General features: G+C 37.3%; 1 protein-coding gene across 2 annotated transcripts in view; it reads left to right on the top strand.

Annotated features, from left to right (window-relative positions):
* STAT4 (signal transducer and activator of transcription 4) overlaps positions 1–14,660 on the top strand; it is a 144,769-nt gene that overhangs the window by 83,325 nt on the left and 46,784 nt on the right. For both annotated transcript variants that reach the window (XM_078146920.1, XM_020993623.2), the window contains exons 6-10: positions 2,539–2,617; positions 5,439–5,524; positions 8,427–8,578; positions 11,620–11,778; positions 12,576–12,668. In XM_078146920.1, coding sequence (XP_078003046.1) covers positions 2,539–2,617; positions 5,439–5,524; positions 8,427–8,578; positions 11,620–11,778; positions 12,576–12,668 — 569 coding nt within the window. The remainder of the gene's footprint in view (positions 1–2,538; positions 2,618–5,438; positions 5,525–8,426; positions 8,579–11,619; positions 11,779–12,575; positions 12,669–14,660) is intronic.

The following is a 14,660-nucleotide window of genomic DNA, read 5'->3' on the forward strand; positions in this document are numbered from 1 at the left end:
CTATAAAATGATGGCAAGAATTATAGGCCTTATGATAACAAATTGTTTATGAAGTTCTAAAAAGTTATAAGTATCTTCTATAGAATGGAAATGACAAAATGAGAAATTGTATAAAATAAAATTGAAAAAGTTCTATATCTTCAAAATTGTAAATCAAATGAAATCTGTATGCTGTGGTGGTAGGTACTCTACAATCATTCAAAAGATACTTTTCCTACTTTGCAGAAATCTGTATTCAGAAAAGATGACGTAAGTATGAACAGACATAAAGTACAGAATTGTTAATAATTGCTTTCTTTTTTCAGTTTCTGAAAGTAAAACAGCTTCACACACACGCACACACACACATACCCCAATTTACCAATTGAAAAAGAAAATAGTCTCAGCCTTAGTCACTTCTGGTCCATAACATCTCCCTAAAGAAATTCAGTTCAACAAGCATTTTTTATTTATTATCTAAAAGATTCTTTACCAGGCACTGACAAAGTGAATAATGAAGCACCCAGGGCTTCATGGGAGGGAGGAGAATGTAGAAGTGAAAATGGGAAAATTATTAGCTAATTAAGAAGATTTTGTTGTGAATCAGAAACAAAAGGTAATAACTTAAGAAAACTTCTTGGAAGAGATAGGTTCTAATAAGTTGAGCCTTGCAAAGTGAGCAATCCAGCCAATGTGGAAAGGAAAATATAACCAGATTTTGAGTAATAGTAAAGGACAAGGCTCAAAGAGGAGAAAAGTTGATTGGGAAGGGTTGAAAAGATTAATTTGACTTGAAAAGATGGAAAAGGAAAGCTTGTATAAATTCAGGTGACATAAAATAGCTTAGGTATATGTAGCATTTTATAAGCATTACCTTATTTGACCCTTGAAACAGCTTTGTGAGGTGGATACTATTTTACCCCCTTTTTTACAGATAAGTAAACTGAAGCTTAGGCTAAATGAGTCATCCATGGTCACACAACTTGTAATTGCAAGAGGCAGGATTCAAACCTGAGGTCTCTCCTGATTCCAAGTCCACATGATTACACTGCCTCTTAGTATAAACTGAAATGAGGGCTTAAACGAATGAGAATTTTAACTACAAAGTGAGAGAAAACCAGTGGGGAAATTCAAGAATGGGAAATGAATTCAGATTTATGGGTGAAAACAATGACTCTGGAAATAACATTTAGAACCGGACTGAGTAATGAAAGTCAAGATGCAGTGAGACCAGAAAGAGAAATGTTATGGACTGGAAGTGACTCAGGCAGGGGTTACTGTAAGAAAGGGTAGGATCATTCTGAGAAATCCTATATTAGAAGACTATCATGGCCATAGTCAATTGTCAAAAATCTCTGATTTTGTTGATGTGAGAACTTATCCATCTGTATGGGACAGAGACCACCTACCCAAATTAAAAACCAGAGTCTTGACAAAAGTTTGCAAAAAGGAGAAATCTCTTTATTGACTTTCTCGAGAAAGGGCACCCCTGTGCTTCCTAAGATGCCCCAAGAGTCTGAGCGCTCTTTGTTTAGGGCAAGATTATATAGACCCTAATACAGCAGCCCACCCTAACCCCCTTTCCGTCGGGTCATTGGCTGAGCCTCAGGTGTACAATCTATTCGTGTAAAAACTACCCCAGTAACAGAGAGAACAAAGAGGTAGAGAAATTATGTTAGCATGTTCCCCTTTTCAGGGCCTCACAGCTTCAGCAGCCTTTTACCCAAGGTCATCTAACTAGCTAGAGGATGAGATAGACAAGATGCTCTTATGGCTCAGGAATTTCTGCTAACACTATCTAAGAGCAGGGGAGGGAGAAGGCTGGGGGAGGGGGTCTTGTATTCTGAGGGTACACATGTACCACTGAAAAGCAACAATACCAGAACCATTAACAGGAACTAATGACCCTTTGAGGAGGCTTCACTTCTGAGAGATCATCTCTCACACATCTAACTCATCTAAAACTTAGTGTATAGTCTTAAGAGAGTTTCCCGAGGGTCATAGTTGAAGTGACTTGTCCATCCTCACACATCTAGTAAGTATATTAGATGTATACTGACATCAAGTACACCTTGATAGAAGACACATAGTAACATATGCCATAGAAAGTAAACTTCTTGGGGGCAGGGTCTGTTTCAGTTAGTCAATCAATTAGCATTTATTAAGTACCTTCTGTATGTCAGACACTATGCTAAGCTCTGGGGATACAAAGAAGACAAAGGATAGACTCTGTCGTCAAAGAGCCTACAGTCTAATGGAGGAGATATCATGCAAACAAAAATGTAGAAACAAGCTATAGAAGGAATAGATTGGAGAAAATCAACAGAGTGGAGGCACTAACACTAAGGGAGATGAGGAAGAAGCTTCTTGTAGATGGTGGGATGAGCTGTGTCCCTGCATTTGAATCTCCAGCACCTAGCACAGTGACTTATACATAGCACATGCTTAATAAGTATTATTCGAACCTTGAGTGGAACCAAATTGCCTGAGAGACACTTAAAATGCTGTTTCTTGAAACCACTCCACTGCAATACTAGACTGAATGTTTTTTTTTTAAAGATGACGGAACAAGATGTCAAGTATTTAGAAGATTTGCAAGATGAATTTGACTACAGGTATAAAACAATACAGACCATAGGTAAGTTTATTTTTTTTAAATAATTCTATAAAATAACACAGTGAATAGTCCCGAAGTTCCTTACATATTACCAGGATTACAGAAAGTCTGCCATCCTATGCACTTTTTAGGATGTGGGAATCAGAGACAAATGAAAATATTTGGAAGTGCTGAGATTCCAAAGAAATATTGATGATGGTGAAGTAATGCTTACAGAATCAGTAATCTCATTGGTGTGACTACTCCCTCTACCAATGGAGAATACAATCCTCTTATACCTTAGTAAACAGTCTTTGTAAGTTGGTTGTAGCAAAAAAAAAATCATCAATATGTGGCACACCTGGGGATGAAATTCTGCATTTAGCTAGACCAGTCCTCTGATACTAAAGATACTATCTCTGGTTTGGGCCTATATGTAAAGCCTTTTCCACTGAGTAGGAACTTTTAGAGTTTGTGACCAATTGACGTAGTCTTCAGGAACCTAAGTCACCCCATGCTATGAAGAGACATCACGTTAGGACTTTAGCGGAAGCCCAAGGTCACACAGCTAGTTAAGTGGTAGAGCCAAGATCACTCTTGGTTTTTTCAGTAACACTTTTCCTTCACCTAAATTCAACCACTTGAGGGAGCTCATGAGCAACTTTAGGCACTGGGAGTTTCTATGGTATCGCTGGTGCATGTACTTTAATTGAGGCTTTGCAGTTCCAGGGGTGGGGAATCTGCCATATGTGGCCTCTAGGTCCTCAAGTGTGGCCCTGGATTCAGTCAAAGGCCACAACTGAGGACCTAAAGAGCCACGTGTGTCCTCGAGGCCACAAGTTCCGCACCCCTGAATGGGGTCTGAGTACAAGTCCTGTGTCTCTCATCTCCTGTAAAAGTTAGATTTTTGAATTGACCACAGGAAACCTAGGAGAGGGGACCAACCACCCAAAGCCTCTTAGACTAAAAGAAGTTGTTCATCCCTGACTATGGATTTTCTGAATTCATAATTTCTTTTACAAAAGGGACAGAAAGAAAAGAGACACAGATCCCCTTGCATATTTGGTCCCAGATGTTTTTGCAAAATTTACGGAAGATAGCATCTACTCCATTCTGATTCGTGAACTTCTAGTCCCTAGCCCAGGCCTTTTGCTAAGGAAAATGTCTCTCGTCTCTGAAAAGAGGAAAATCCCACTCTCCTTTGTCTATGCTTGTATGTTATGTGATATGCATGAAACAGCTTGGGTCTTATGTTGGCCAACAATTTTTTTCACATTAAATGGCTTAAGACAGAGGTAAATAGTTGAGGGGAGAAAAATATAAACCTTGCCTGACACCTATCATCAGTCTAGCAGAATTAACTAGAAATAAAGAATAAAGAGGAGTGAATAATTCAGAAATAAATGGGGAAATGACACCCCCCCTCCCCCTTCTTGCAGTATGAATAGGGGGAGTGGAAGAAAGGTGTTGTATCTCTCTGCTTGTAATTGTTCTGTCCGCTTCCAAGCCTACTCAGATCTGATTTTCAGCAAATAGAATGAATGACCTACTCCAACCCCTCTTCCAGGACAGCATAGAAATCTCCTGAAGCCGGTTACAGTGGCTTCCTTGTGTCTCCTCACTTGCAATGGCTTCCTCCTTATGCTTTCTTCAAGTTTCTTTAAGGTCAAGGTCAGAGACATCAGAAACGGGAAAAGAAGGGGTAAACTGTTTGCCAGCAGATCAGTCTTCTCCATTAAGTTTGTATCACTACACTTTAAATAAAGCAAAAAGTCAGTTTGCATTGTGTAGTTTATAAATTACAGGGTTTTTAAACCTCAGAACACAACCAAATATACTTAGTAAAACTCAATGTAACCTAGTCTTTATTTTAAGTCAAGGCATTTCAGGATTTTTAGTGCTCTTAGTCATGTCAAATCAATAATTATTTATTAAGTATCTACTGTGTGTCCTGAGTGGTGTATGATAGATACAAAACGAACATGTCATCCCTCATTGCTGGAAAAGAGTAGAGGTGCTGGCTTGTGGAAACTTCCAGATGATAGAATGCTGGACATGCTAGATTTTGTTCGTTCAATTATAAGGAAAAGCATTTTGGATTCATGCATTGTTAGATATTGAAATGGGTTATTGGAGGATTAATGGAATTTTTAAATAATCATCTTTAAGAAGAGAACACGTGCATCTTTTGGCACATTTTAAGTTTCCAGAAAGAAGGGGAATAGATGCACCCTGGATTTCTTTTTTTACCTCCCAGGATTATCATGAGGCTCAAATGAAATAATATGTTGAAGAATTAGGAAGCTTGAAAGGAAAAACTTCCCAATATAGCATCCAAAAGTGAGGAGCTGCCTTGGGAGGTCTTTCCTTCAGTCTCTTTTCTTCATTGTTTCTTTTGCTTCCTTCCTATCTCCATCCTCCCCTTTCTATATAATTCCTTCCCTTCTTTCTTGTCTCTCATCTTCCTTCTCTCCCTCTCTTTGGTTCCTACTTTTTTTCCTCTTCTACCTTCTTACCCCTCCTCTTCTATCCCTCTTTCCCTTCCTTTCTTCCTCCTACCTTCCTCAAATATTAAATGGACCCTGGGTGCAAAAAGCTGTTTTCTCACATTTACCTCTTTTCGTCCTCCCCATCTCGTTTCTTTCCACTTCTCACATTTCTAGATAAGAAAAGAAACTATTTAGGCCATAAGCCTGGAGTAAATATACACTGCTTTTGACTCTTTCTCTTGGACCAGAACTTTTATCGGTACTCACAAATAAGAATAACAATTGAGACAAACTTACCCATGCCACAGGGAAACTTCACCATGGGGAGGATTCTGTTTCTTGTTTTGTTTTGTTTTTCTCTTCTTCTACTTCAGACCAAGATGACAAAAACAGCATTCTCGTGAAGCAGGAAGTTTTGACATTGCAAGATATGCTCAATACACTAGACTTCAAAAGAAAGGTTGGTAAAGAAGATTTCACAGGGATTTTGGTGGTTGTTTGCCTCCTAAACCTCAACCCCACTTAAAGGAATGGTTAACCTAGAGTCCATGTCCTAGGCATGTCCTAGGTATGTCCTAGGCAAACCAGCCTATTTCTAGGTATGGTGTTTGTTCACTGCTTGCCATTATTTTTCTAAGTTTGGGTTTGTTTTCAAGGCTAGATGTATATAGTATACATATAGTGTAGTATACATCAGCCAGAAGCTGATGTATATTTTATTGATGGGCTAAATGTACTATAGCTGTATTTATTTTGAAGATTTTTTTAAATCAGTTTCTAATATATTCAATTAAGACTTAAGTTCATATTTGTTTTAGGTGCTGTATTTAGTTTACAATATCTTGTGGAGAATTTAAATGAATATTTGATGACATAAGTGTTTCAATACATACTCAGACAAAAGGCATATCATTGAATAATTCCGTCAGTACCATTCAGCAGTTGCTGATTGAAATCATTTAACCTACCCTCAAGGTCCAGGAGAAAAGCTGTGAAGCTTTCCTTGAGGAATAAACAGTCAATAAATAAACATTTTATTAAGCCCCTACTATGTGCCAGATGCTGTGCTAGGTGCTGGAGATACAAATGCAAAAGTGAGACCTCCTCTGCCCTCAAGTGGCTTAAAATGTGGGATGGAAAAAGTATTCCATTTTCTAAGAATAAAAACATTTGGATAGTAATTGCTAACACTAATGTGGTGCTTTAAGGCTTGTCCTTGCAACAACCCTGTGGGGTAGATGCTATTATTATGGCCATTTTCCAGAGGAACAGACTTGACTGAGGCTGAGAGTGTTAGTAACCTACCAAAGATCACACAGCTAGTGAGTGTCTGAAGAGAGATTTAAACTTGTCTTTTTAAGCCCAAATCTAGCAATCTATCTACCATGTCACACAGCTACTCTGAAATACTAGCATCAGTCACATAACCCAAGGAGGTCAAAGTTAGGAAGGTCTCAAACACACTGAAATATTTGTAGCAGTGCTTTTTGTGGTAGCAAAGAATTGAAAACCAAGCAGATGCTCATTAGCTGGAGGATGACTGAGTAAATTATAGTACATGAACATGATGGAATATTATTCCACTATAATAAAGAGCAAATATAAAGACTTCAGAGAAGCAGAGAAAGACATATCAACAGATGCAGAGTGGAATAAGCAGAAACAAGAAAACAAATTAAGTCAATGAACATTTATTAAGTCCCTACTATGTGCCAGGCACTGGCGAATACAAAGAAAAACAAAACCACAATTATTACGATCATGGAGCTGACAATCTAAAGGGGGAAGAGAACATGCAAGCAACTATACACAAACAAGATATGTACAGGACAAATTGGAACTAGTCATAGAAGGAAGACAGATTAAGATTAAGGAGAATCAGAATGGCTCCCAGTAGAAGGTAGAATATAAACGGAGACATAAAGGAAGCCAGGAAAGGCAGGGGGGAGAGGTGAAAAAGGAGAACATTACAATCATGCCAGTGAAGATGCATGGAGTTGGGAGATGGAGTGTCTTGCAGGAGGAAGAGCAATAAGGCCAGAGTCACTTGAATATAGAGTACGTGATAGGGAGTAGGATGTAAGAAGAATGGGAGGAAAGAGTTAGATAATGAAGGGCTTTAAAAAGTAAATAGAAGATCTTATATTTGATCCTGCAGGTAATAGGGAGCCACTAAAGTTTATCCAATAGGAGAGTGACATGGTCAGACTTCTACTTTAGGAAGATCACTTGATAGATGAGTGGAGGATGGACTGGTGTGAGGAAAGATTTGAGGCAAGGTGACCTTACCCATAAGATGGATATGGGACATCTAGTTTGAGATGTTCAATAGGCATTTGAAGATAAAAGACTGGAGAAAGAGGTAAGGACTGGATTTAAACTTGTCTTTTGGAGCCCAAATTTAGCATTCTACCTACCATGTCAAACAGCTACTTTGAAATACCACTAACATCAGGCATATAATCCAAGGGTTCAAAGGCAGGAAGGTCTCAAAAACACTGAAATATTTATAGCAGTATCTTTGTGGTAGCAAACTAGAAAAAAATTCAAGATAATGATTACATATGACACCTAAGCCAATCTCTTTACAGATGAGGAAGCTCAAAGAGGTGGCATGAATATTTGTCCCAATGGCACAGCTTATCAGTGGCAGACAGGAAATCCATAAGCCTAACTCATGATGCTTTTAACACTACATTAGTCAAAGTATCTTGAAAAGTTAACTTGTACTGGTCCTAATTTCAATTTTTATATATACATATGTATATGTATATATATTCATTTAGTATTACATAATATGGTTTAATATTATATTTATAATTAATAAAATCAAATTGATTACAATTTGAATACAATTAAATAATTGATAAATTAATTAAAATAATAAATACATTCTCTTTATAATTTAATCATATATTTACATATAAATATTTTAAAATAATATTTGTTCTACTTTTAATAGAATGCAAGAGACTATTGCAGGGACTATTTTTTGCCTCATCTTTGAATCCCCCATGCCTTTCACATAGTAGGTACTTAAAAATTTGTTGCATTGGATCGGATTATATGTATCTAGATGATTTTGTAAGATTTCAGATCATTTTTAGCAAGGTGATAGACTATTGCTGGATGGTGAGATTATTATAATTAGACATTTTTCCCAAGGTAACATACAACTATCAGCTTAATGCAAATTTGGTAGGGATTAGAATGTAGTATTTAGTCAGATGGAGGCTAACAGTAATCTTCCCAGACATCTATTTCTCTAGTCCAAAGTAGACTAGACAAGTTTTCCCAAACTGGATGACTCCGTGACTCAGTGACTCTGATTTCTTCTCTTGACCAGTTGCTCTTTTTTTCAGGAAGTCCTCAGCAAAACAACACAAATAATAAGTGAAATTGACACCTTGATGAAGAACATGCTTCTAGAAGAGCTGCTTGATTGGAAGAGACGTCAGCAAATTGCCTGCATTGGTGGTCCATTGCACAGTGGCCTTGATCAGCTTCAAAACTGGTGAGCCTCCCCTGCCTTTAGTTTCCACTGAAAACCACAGGAAGTCAAAAGCTTCAGAATGGTCCAGCCCATGAGAAACTGCAGGCTTAGCCCAGAACCGTGAATTCATTCAGCCTGTTGATGGTCTGTTAGTAGCTAAGGAGCTTTATAATTGAAAACACAGAGCCAGAGTTTTCCAAGTACTTTGTAAACCTTCAAACACTATGCAAATCTAAGCTAGTTTGCAGTGATTCTTCTGGACAAATCAAAGCATCATACATTGTGGTATGATTAAAGAATTGATTAAATTTGGCACATGAAATATCAATACTGGCTGTTTCCAAATAACCTTTGGGACCACTAATAATCTTTTCTCTGACACACACCTTCTTCCACCAGCAACTTCTTACTCTAGGGACTTTCATGAGGAACAGATTTATTGATTTTATTCATGTGGGTACTTCCTCCAATTAAGCCAAGGACAAGTCATCCCTATCCATCCCTTCACTCTTGTCATATGACTTGTCCACTTCCTTTATTGGTCATATGTCTCTGACATTCATTATACTGTTTCTTTTGCGCAATTCTTCATCAGTATTATAGGGTGTCCCAGAAGTCTTAGTACAGTTCTAGGCTTTGCTTAACACACTAAGTGTCCCAGAAGTCTTAGCATAGAGCTTAGCATAAGCCTAGCTTAGCTAGCATAAGCTCTACACTAAGACTTTTGGGACACTTTGTGTGTTACATCACACTCATACCCACCATGGACCTCTTCATGCCCTTTTCCCATGATTACCAAAAATTAATGTGCACTCTCCCCCCTTAACTCCACCTACTGACTTCCCTGGCTTCCTTTTAAAAACTCATCTTTTCAGGAAGCCTTTCCCAACCCCTCTGAATTCTAGTGCCTTTCTTCTGTTAATTATTTCCTATTTGTCTTGTATGTAGTTTGTTTGTATGTAGCTGTTTATATGTCACCTCCCTGGTTCCTTAGGGCAGCGACTGTCTTGTGCCTCTTTTTTTTTTGTATCATTAGCACTTAGCACAATGCCTGGCATGTAGTAGGTGCTTAATAAATGTTAATTGACATTGATTGAAATTTAACTATATAGCCTAACATAGCAGAACTCATAATTTTTACCAAGATATTTAGTAGGTGTTGCTTTTTTTTTGCATGTAAACAAAGAACCATAGACCTCCTAATAGCTGCTATATGATTTGAAATACTATGCACTCACGCACGCACACATACCCTGTTGCTCTTTGCATTAGAAAGCTTCAGCTATGGGGTTTTTTTCCTAGAAGTGTAAAATGTAAGTATCCAATTGAAGGAATTGTCAAAAGATGTAATAAAGAAGAAATGAAAAGCTCAGTCTAACCTCCAAATTTCTTCCTACCGGCACAATCCAATAAGATAGAAAAGATGAGTGCCAACTCAGGCAACATTCTGTAGGAGCTCTGACCTGCCTGCCCAGCTTGACAGAAAGAATTGGATTCATTTTAAAATGTATCGATTTTCCTTCTACAGATTATTTTGCTTTTCTAACCTCCGGGTGCTTCTGCTGATACAAAAACAAAGTAAATATCCAAAAAAAGCCATAGAGGACCCAAACACATGCTTGTGCTTGTCAAAAATCTATGCCTGATGCTAAGTGTATTGGACTTGTGACTTCTCAGAGAGCTATGGGAAATGCAGCATTATTTAGACAGAAAGATCATCCCAGGCTTGATGAGCCCTCTCTCCCTGGTTTTCTATATTCAGAGTATCCTAGGAAGCTTCTCTGGAATAAGAGGTCACTTTGGGGTACCATCTATAGTCTTTCCTTCATGCCAACCTTCAAGCTTTAAGGTTTGTTCGGTTATTTTTCAGCCCCATCAAGATCACACAGACAGTTTAAAATCAAAACAAATTTGAGGAGAAAACATTTCTAAATTCACCAGAATCCTCATGAATTCTAGTGAAAGTCATACTCAAGACGTTTAAAATTTTATTTTCCTCCTGAAGGAGTTTCAAAGGCAACTGCTGTTTGCTGAGTATGACACAAATGACAAAATAAGATGGTTTGTATTTTATTTTATTACTAGCAATCGATATATGCAATACATCACACAAAAAGATTAATACATACATTACATTCTTTAGGTCATGGTTTATATGATAAAAAGAATAATAAAATCACCAGGATTTTTCCTGGCCATGGACTCAATATTAAATGTTCCAAGTGTATATTTGGAGGTGTTTACAAGTGATTTAATTAAACAAGAACAAAAAGGACTTGATCTATTACAATTGGTTTCAGATGCTGATGAGATTTTGCAAATATGCCTTTTCTTAGAAACATAAGCCATGAAGTAGGGAACACCTGCCATATGTGTGTACATATGTTTGTATACACACACACATACACACATATATGTACATTTAATTGCTAGCATTTATAAAGCACTTCAAAGTCTGCAAAGCACTTTGTATGTATTAATTCATTTGTTCTTCACAATAATCCTGTGAGGTAGGTACTATTATGCCCACTTTACAGATGAAGAAAACAAGGCAGACAAAGGTTAATTGGGGTGGGGAACCTGAGGCCTTAGGCCACATGTAGCCCTCTATGTCCTCAAGTGCAGCCCTTTGACTGAAAGCAAGCTCTACAGAATAAATCCCTTAATAGAAGAATTTATTCTGTAAAACTTGGACTCAGTCAAAAGGCCACACCCAAGGAACTAGAGGGCCACATGTGTCCTCAAGGCAGCTGGTTCCCCACCCCAGGGTTAAGTGATTTGCTCAGGGTCACATATCTAGTAAGTATCTGAGGCAAGGTTTGAACTCAGGTCTTCCTGACTCCAAGTGCACTCTGTCCCCTGCACCACCTAGCTGTGTGTTAATTTATACATATGAGTATATATATATATATATATATATATATATATATATATATATATATATATAATGATAGGCTAGTTTTATATAAGAATTAATGCAAAGTAAGCATGGGGAGGTGGGATAAATCAATTGTTGAATTTTAAAAAAACAATTATTTCTATCCTCCTTTGCTTTTCAATAGTTTTACCCTGTTGGCAGAAAGTCTTTTCCAAGTCAGAAGGCAGATGGAAAAGCTAGATGAGCAATCCATCAAAGTGTCATATGAAGGTGATCCTATTCCATTACAAAGGCCTCATTTGCAAGAACAAGTCAACTTCTTGATCTACAACCTTTTCCGAAAGTACGTAAAGTATCACCCATCTTAAATGCTATTCAGGTTTCAGGTCTTGTGAAATTGAAAGGATGCACTGCCTGTGGTTTATTGATCAGGGTTTAAAGAGTAGGGCTGGAAAGGTAAGGAAACAAGGGATTTGTCAAGTGGCATAATATACCAATGACTTGGCAAGGTCACTTAGGTAGACTTACATCGGAAAAATCTGTTTTCTATCCTGAGCCACTGCCTGCAACCTTGCTGGTGACTCACTCAGTGTGACATCAAATAAGCCAGAGCATCCATCACTGGCTCAGTTTTCACCTTTGAGAAAAGGAGGTTCTAATGGTTTCTTTTTGACTGGATGCTATGAAAGTGAGGAGAGAACATGGCAACGCAATGTGGTGCTGTAGAAAGAGTTCTGGTTTTGGAGTTACAGGACCTGGGTTTGAATGAAGACTGTAATTTACCACCTGGATGATCCTTGGGCCAGACACCACACTAGGCCTCAGTTTCCTCATGTAGAAAGTAAGAGAGTTGTGATTGTTACCATTTTGTTTTTTAAAGAAAAATGTTTATTCGAAATGAGGTCAGGAATTTTCTGCTACTTTTTATTTCTGACTATATATCCTGTTCATGTGTGGTGAATACTATTCATAATTATGTCCTTCTTCAGAAAAATTCAGGGTATGTCCTTCTTCAGAAAAATTCAACCTATTCATCTGTGGTTTTCAGTTTGCTTATATACTTTTTATTTTCAAATGATGTGTGTTTTTGTTGTTGTTGTTATTGTTGTTGTTGTTGGTTTTTTTGGTTTTTGCTATTAGCTCATTTGTGGTTGAACGACAGCCATGCATGCCAACTCACCCCCAGAGACCACTGGTACTTAAAACCCTCATACAATTCACCGTAAAACTAAGGTAGGTCAATATGCTATGTCTCTGGAAACTGACATTATCGTGTATGTGTATATATGTTTATGTAGGTAGCAAAATTTATTTGAAGGTTATCCCCCTAGTTATTAACACTCTCCCTGCCAAATGAATTTATATTACATTATATATAATTATTATTTATTGACTTGTGTACATGTTGTATACCACCTCTACCCTCAAATGAAATGAAGCACCTTATCTTTATATCCCTAGAGACTATAACAGGGCCTTTATATGTACATTTAATAAATGGCAAAGTCAAATGAATGGAATCTTTAAAAAAACAGGGAAATTTTTTGTTCCTTATGGGTTTGTGAAAAAAGTGAATGTTGTAAATAACAGAGTAGAGAACCCAAACCATTATATATACTCTTGCAATTAATATGTGTTCTAAAGTATGCAGCTGCATTTATGTCCCTATAATAGGTTTAGAATTGAGAAAGATAAAAATATCTAATTTACTTTCTTCCCTCTATACGTTGTTCTCTGTTCAAAAATATATTCACCACTTTTACCTCCTGCTTCATGTTTTCACATTCTTATTTCAGACATGTATTAAGCTTACAAGAATCCCTATCAAAACATTATCCCTATGTGGGGACAGGAGGGTCTATAGTATTAGAGAAATCAACTTGGTGGGAAGCAGTATATAGACTGTGATTCCACTGATGTAGAGAGTTCCTGTAGTAGAAATTCCTTCTGTCAACGCAGCTAGGTGGCACAATGGATAAAAGCACTGAGCCTGGAGTCAAGAAGACCTGAGTTCAAATTCAGCCTCAGACACTTGCTAGCTGTGTGACTCTGGGCAAGTCACTTAACCTTGTTTGCCTCAGTTTCTTCATCTGCAAAATATAAAAAGCTGGAGAAGGAAATGTCAAACCACTGAGTAGCTTTACCAAGAAAACCCCAAATAGGGTCACAAAGAGTCAAACACTACTGGACAACAAAAGCAATGCAAATAGACAATTTGCCTTTATCTTAGTCTTAGAGATTTGTCTGGAGACTCTGGGAGGTTAATTGGCTTCCCAATGGTCATGTTTGACCCCATGTCTTTCTGAGTCCAAGACCAGCTTTCTATCCACTGTACCATATAGGCTCTTAATCAAGTATTACCATTCTTTAGGATCTGTACTTCTGTTTCCATGAAGTCCTTGACTGTCCCTTAGGGGCTACATTGTTTAAGATAGAACTCTCACCATGAGTCGCATCACAATCCTATGAGAAATCTGTGCTACCTGACTGCTGACAACCCCAAGAAATGACAGCAGGCGCTACTACCTAGGAACTAAAGACTTTTAATAAAAATATGAATTGAGTGCAAGGTAATGAGACTGATTTCCATGAGATAAAATTGGTCTTTATAATTGTACCTTGTATGTCTTCCCAGTTTTCAAGCATTATATTTTTGTTTTTATAACAATATAATTCAATATAACATAACAATATAATAATATAAATTATTATAATATAATAATTTTTGTAACAGTTTTTATATGTCTTCCCAGTTTTCGGGCATTATAATCATCATAATATTTTCAAGCATTATATTAAAGTTGGGCTTCAAATGATTCCAGTCTGCCTATTTACTCTTGCCCGTATCCTCCTATCTATAAGGCCAGCATCTTAATTGTAATGATAAAGTGAATCTGTTTCTGTAAACTCTCTATTCTCCAGCATTCTATCAGCCATAATTCTATAGTCTCCTTATTTACAATACAACGAGAATTGACGTTCATAATAATGGCCCCAGGGCACTGCAAGATTTTTTGATGACTCAGAAGGCATTTCAAGATTTTGCATTGCCCTATGGCCATTTGAGAAAAATTCAATTATATATAGATTAATTTTAATGTCGAGTATATTTAAAATAATTTTTCAAGAATTCCTCCATTGATATTCCCCTCTAATGACTCATTGTGGCTTGGGCATGAATCTAAACTCTCACATGGAATTATAACAGAGGACAAACTCTTAGCA

Source organism: Phascolarctos cinereus, unplaced genomic scaffold, assembly GCF_003287225.1.
Source record: "Phascolarctos cinereus isolate Bilbo 61053 unplaced genomic scaffold, phaCin_HiC Scaffold_726;HRSCAF=1367, whole genome shotgun sequence".
In the NCBI taxonomy this organism is placed as follows: domain Eukaryota; kingdom Metazoa; phylum Chordata; class Mammalia; order Diprotodontia; family Phascolarctidae; genus Phascolarctos; species Phascolarctos cinereus.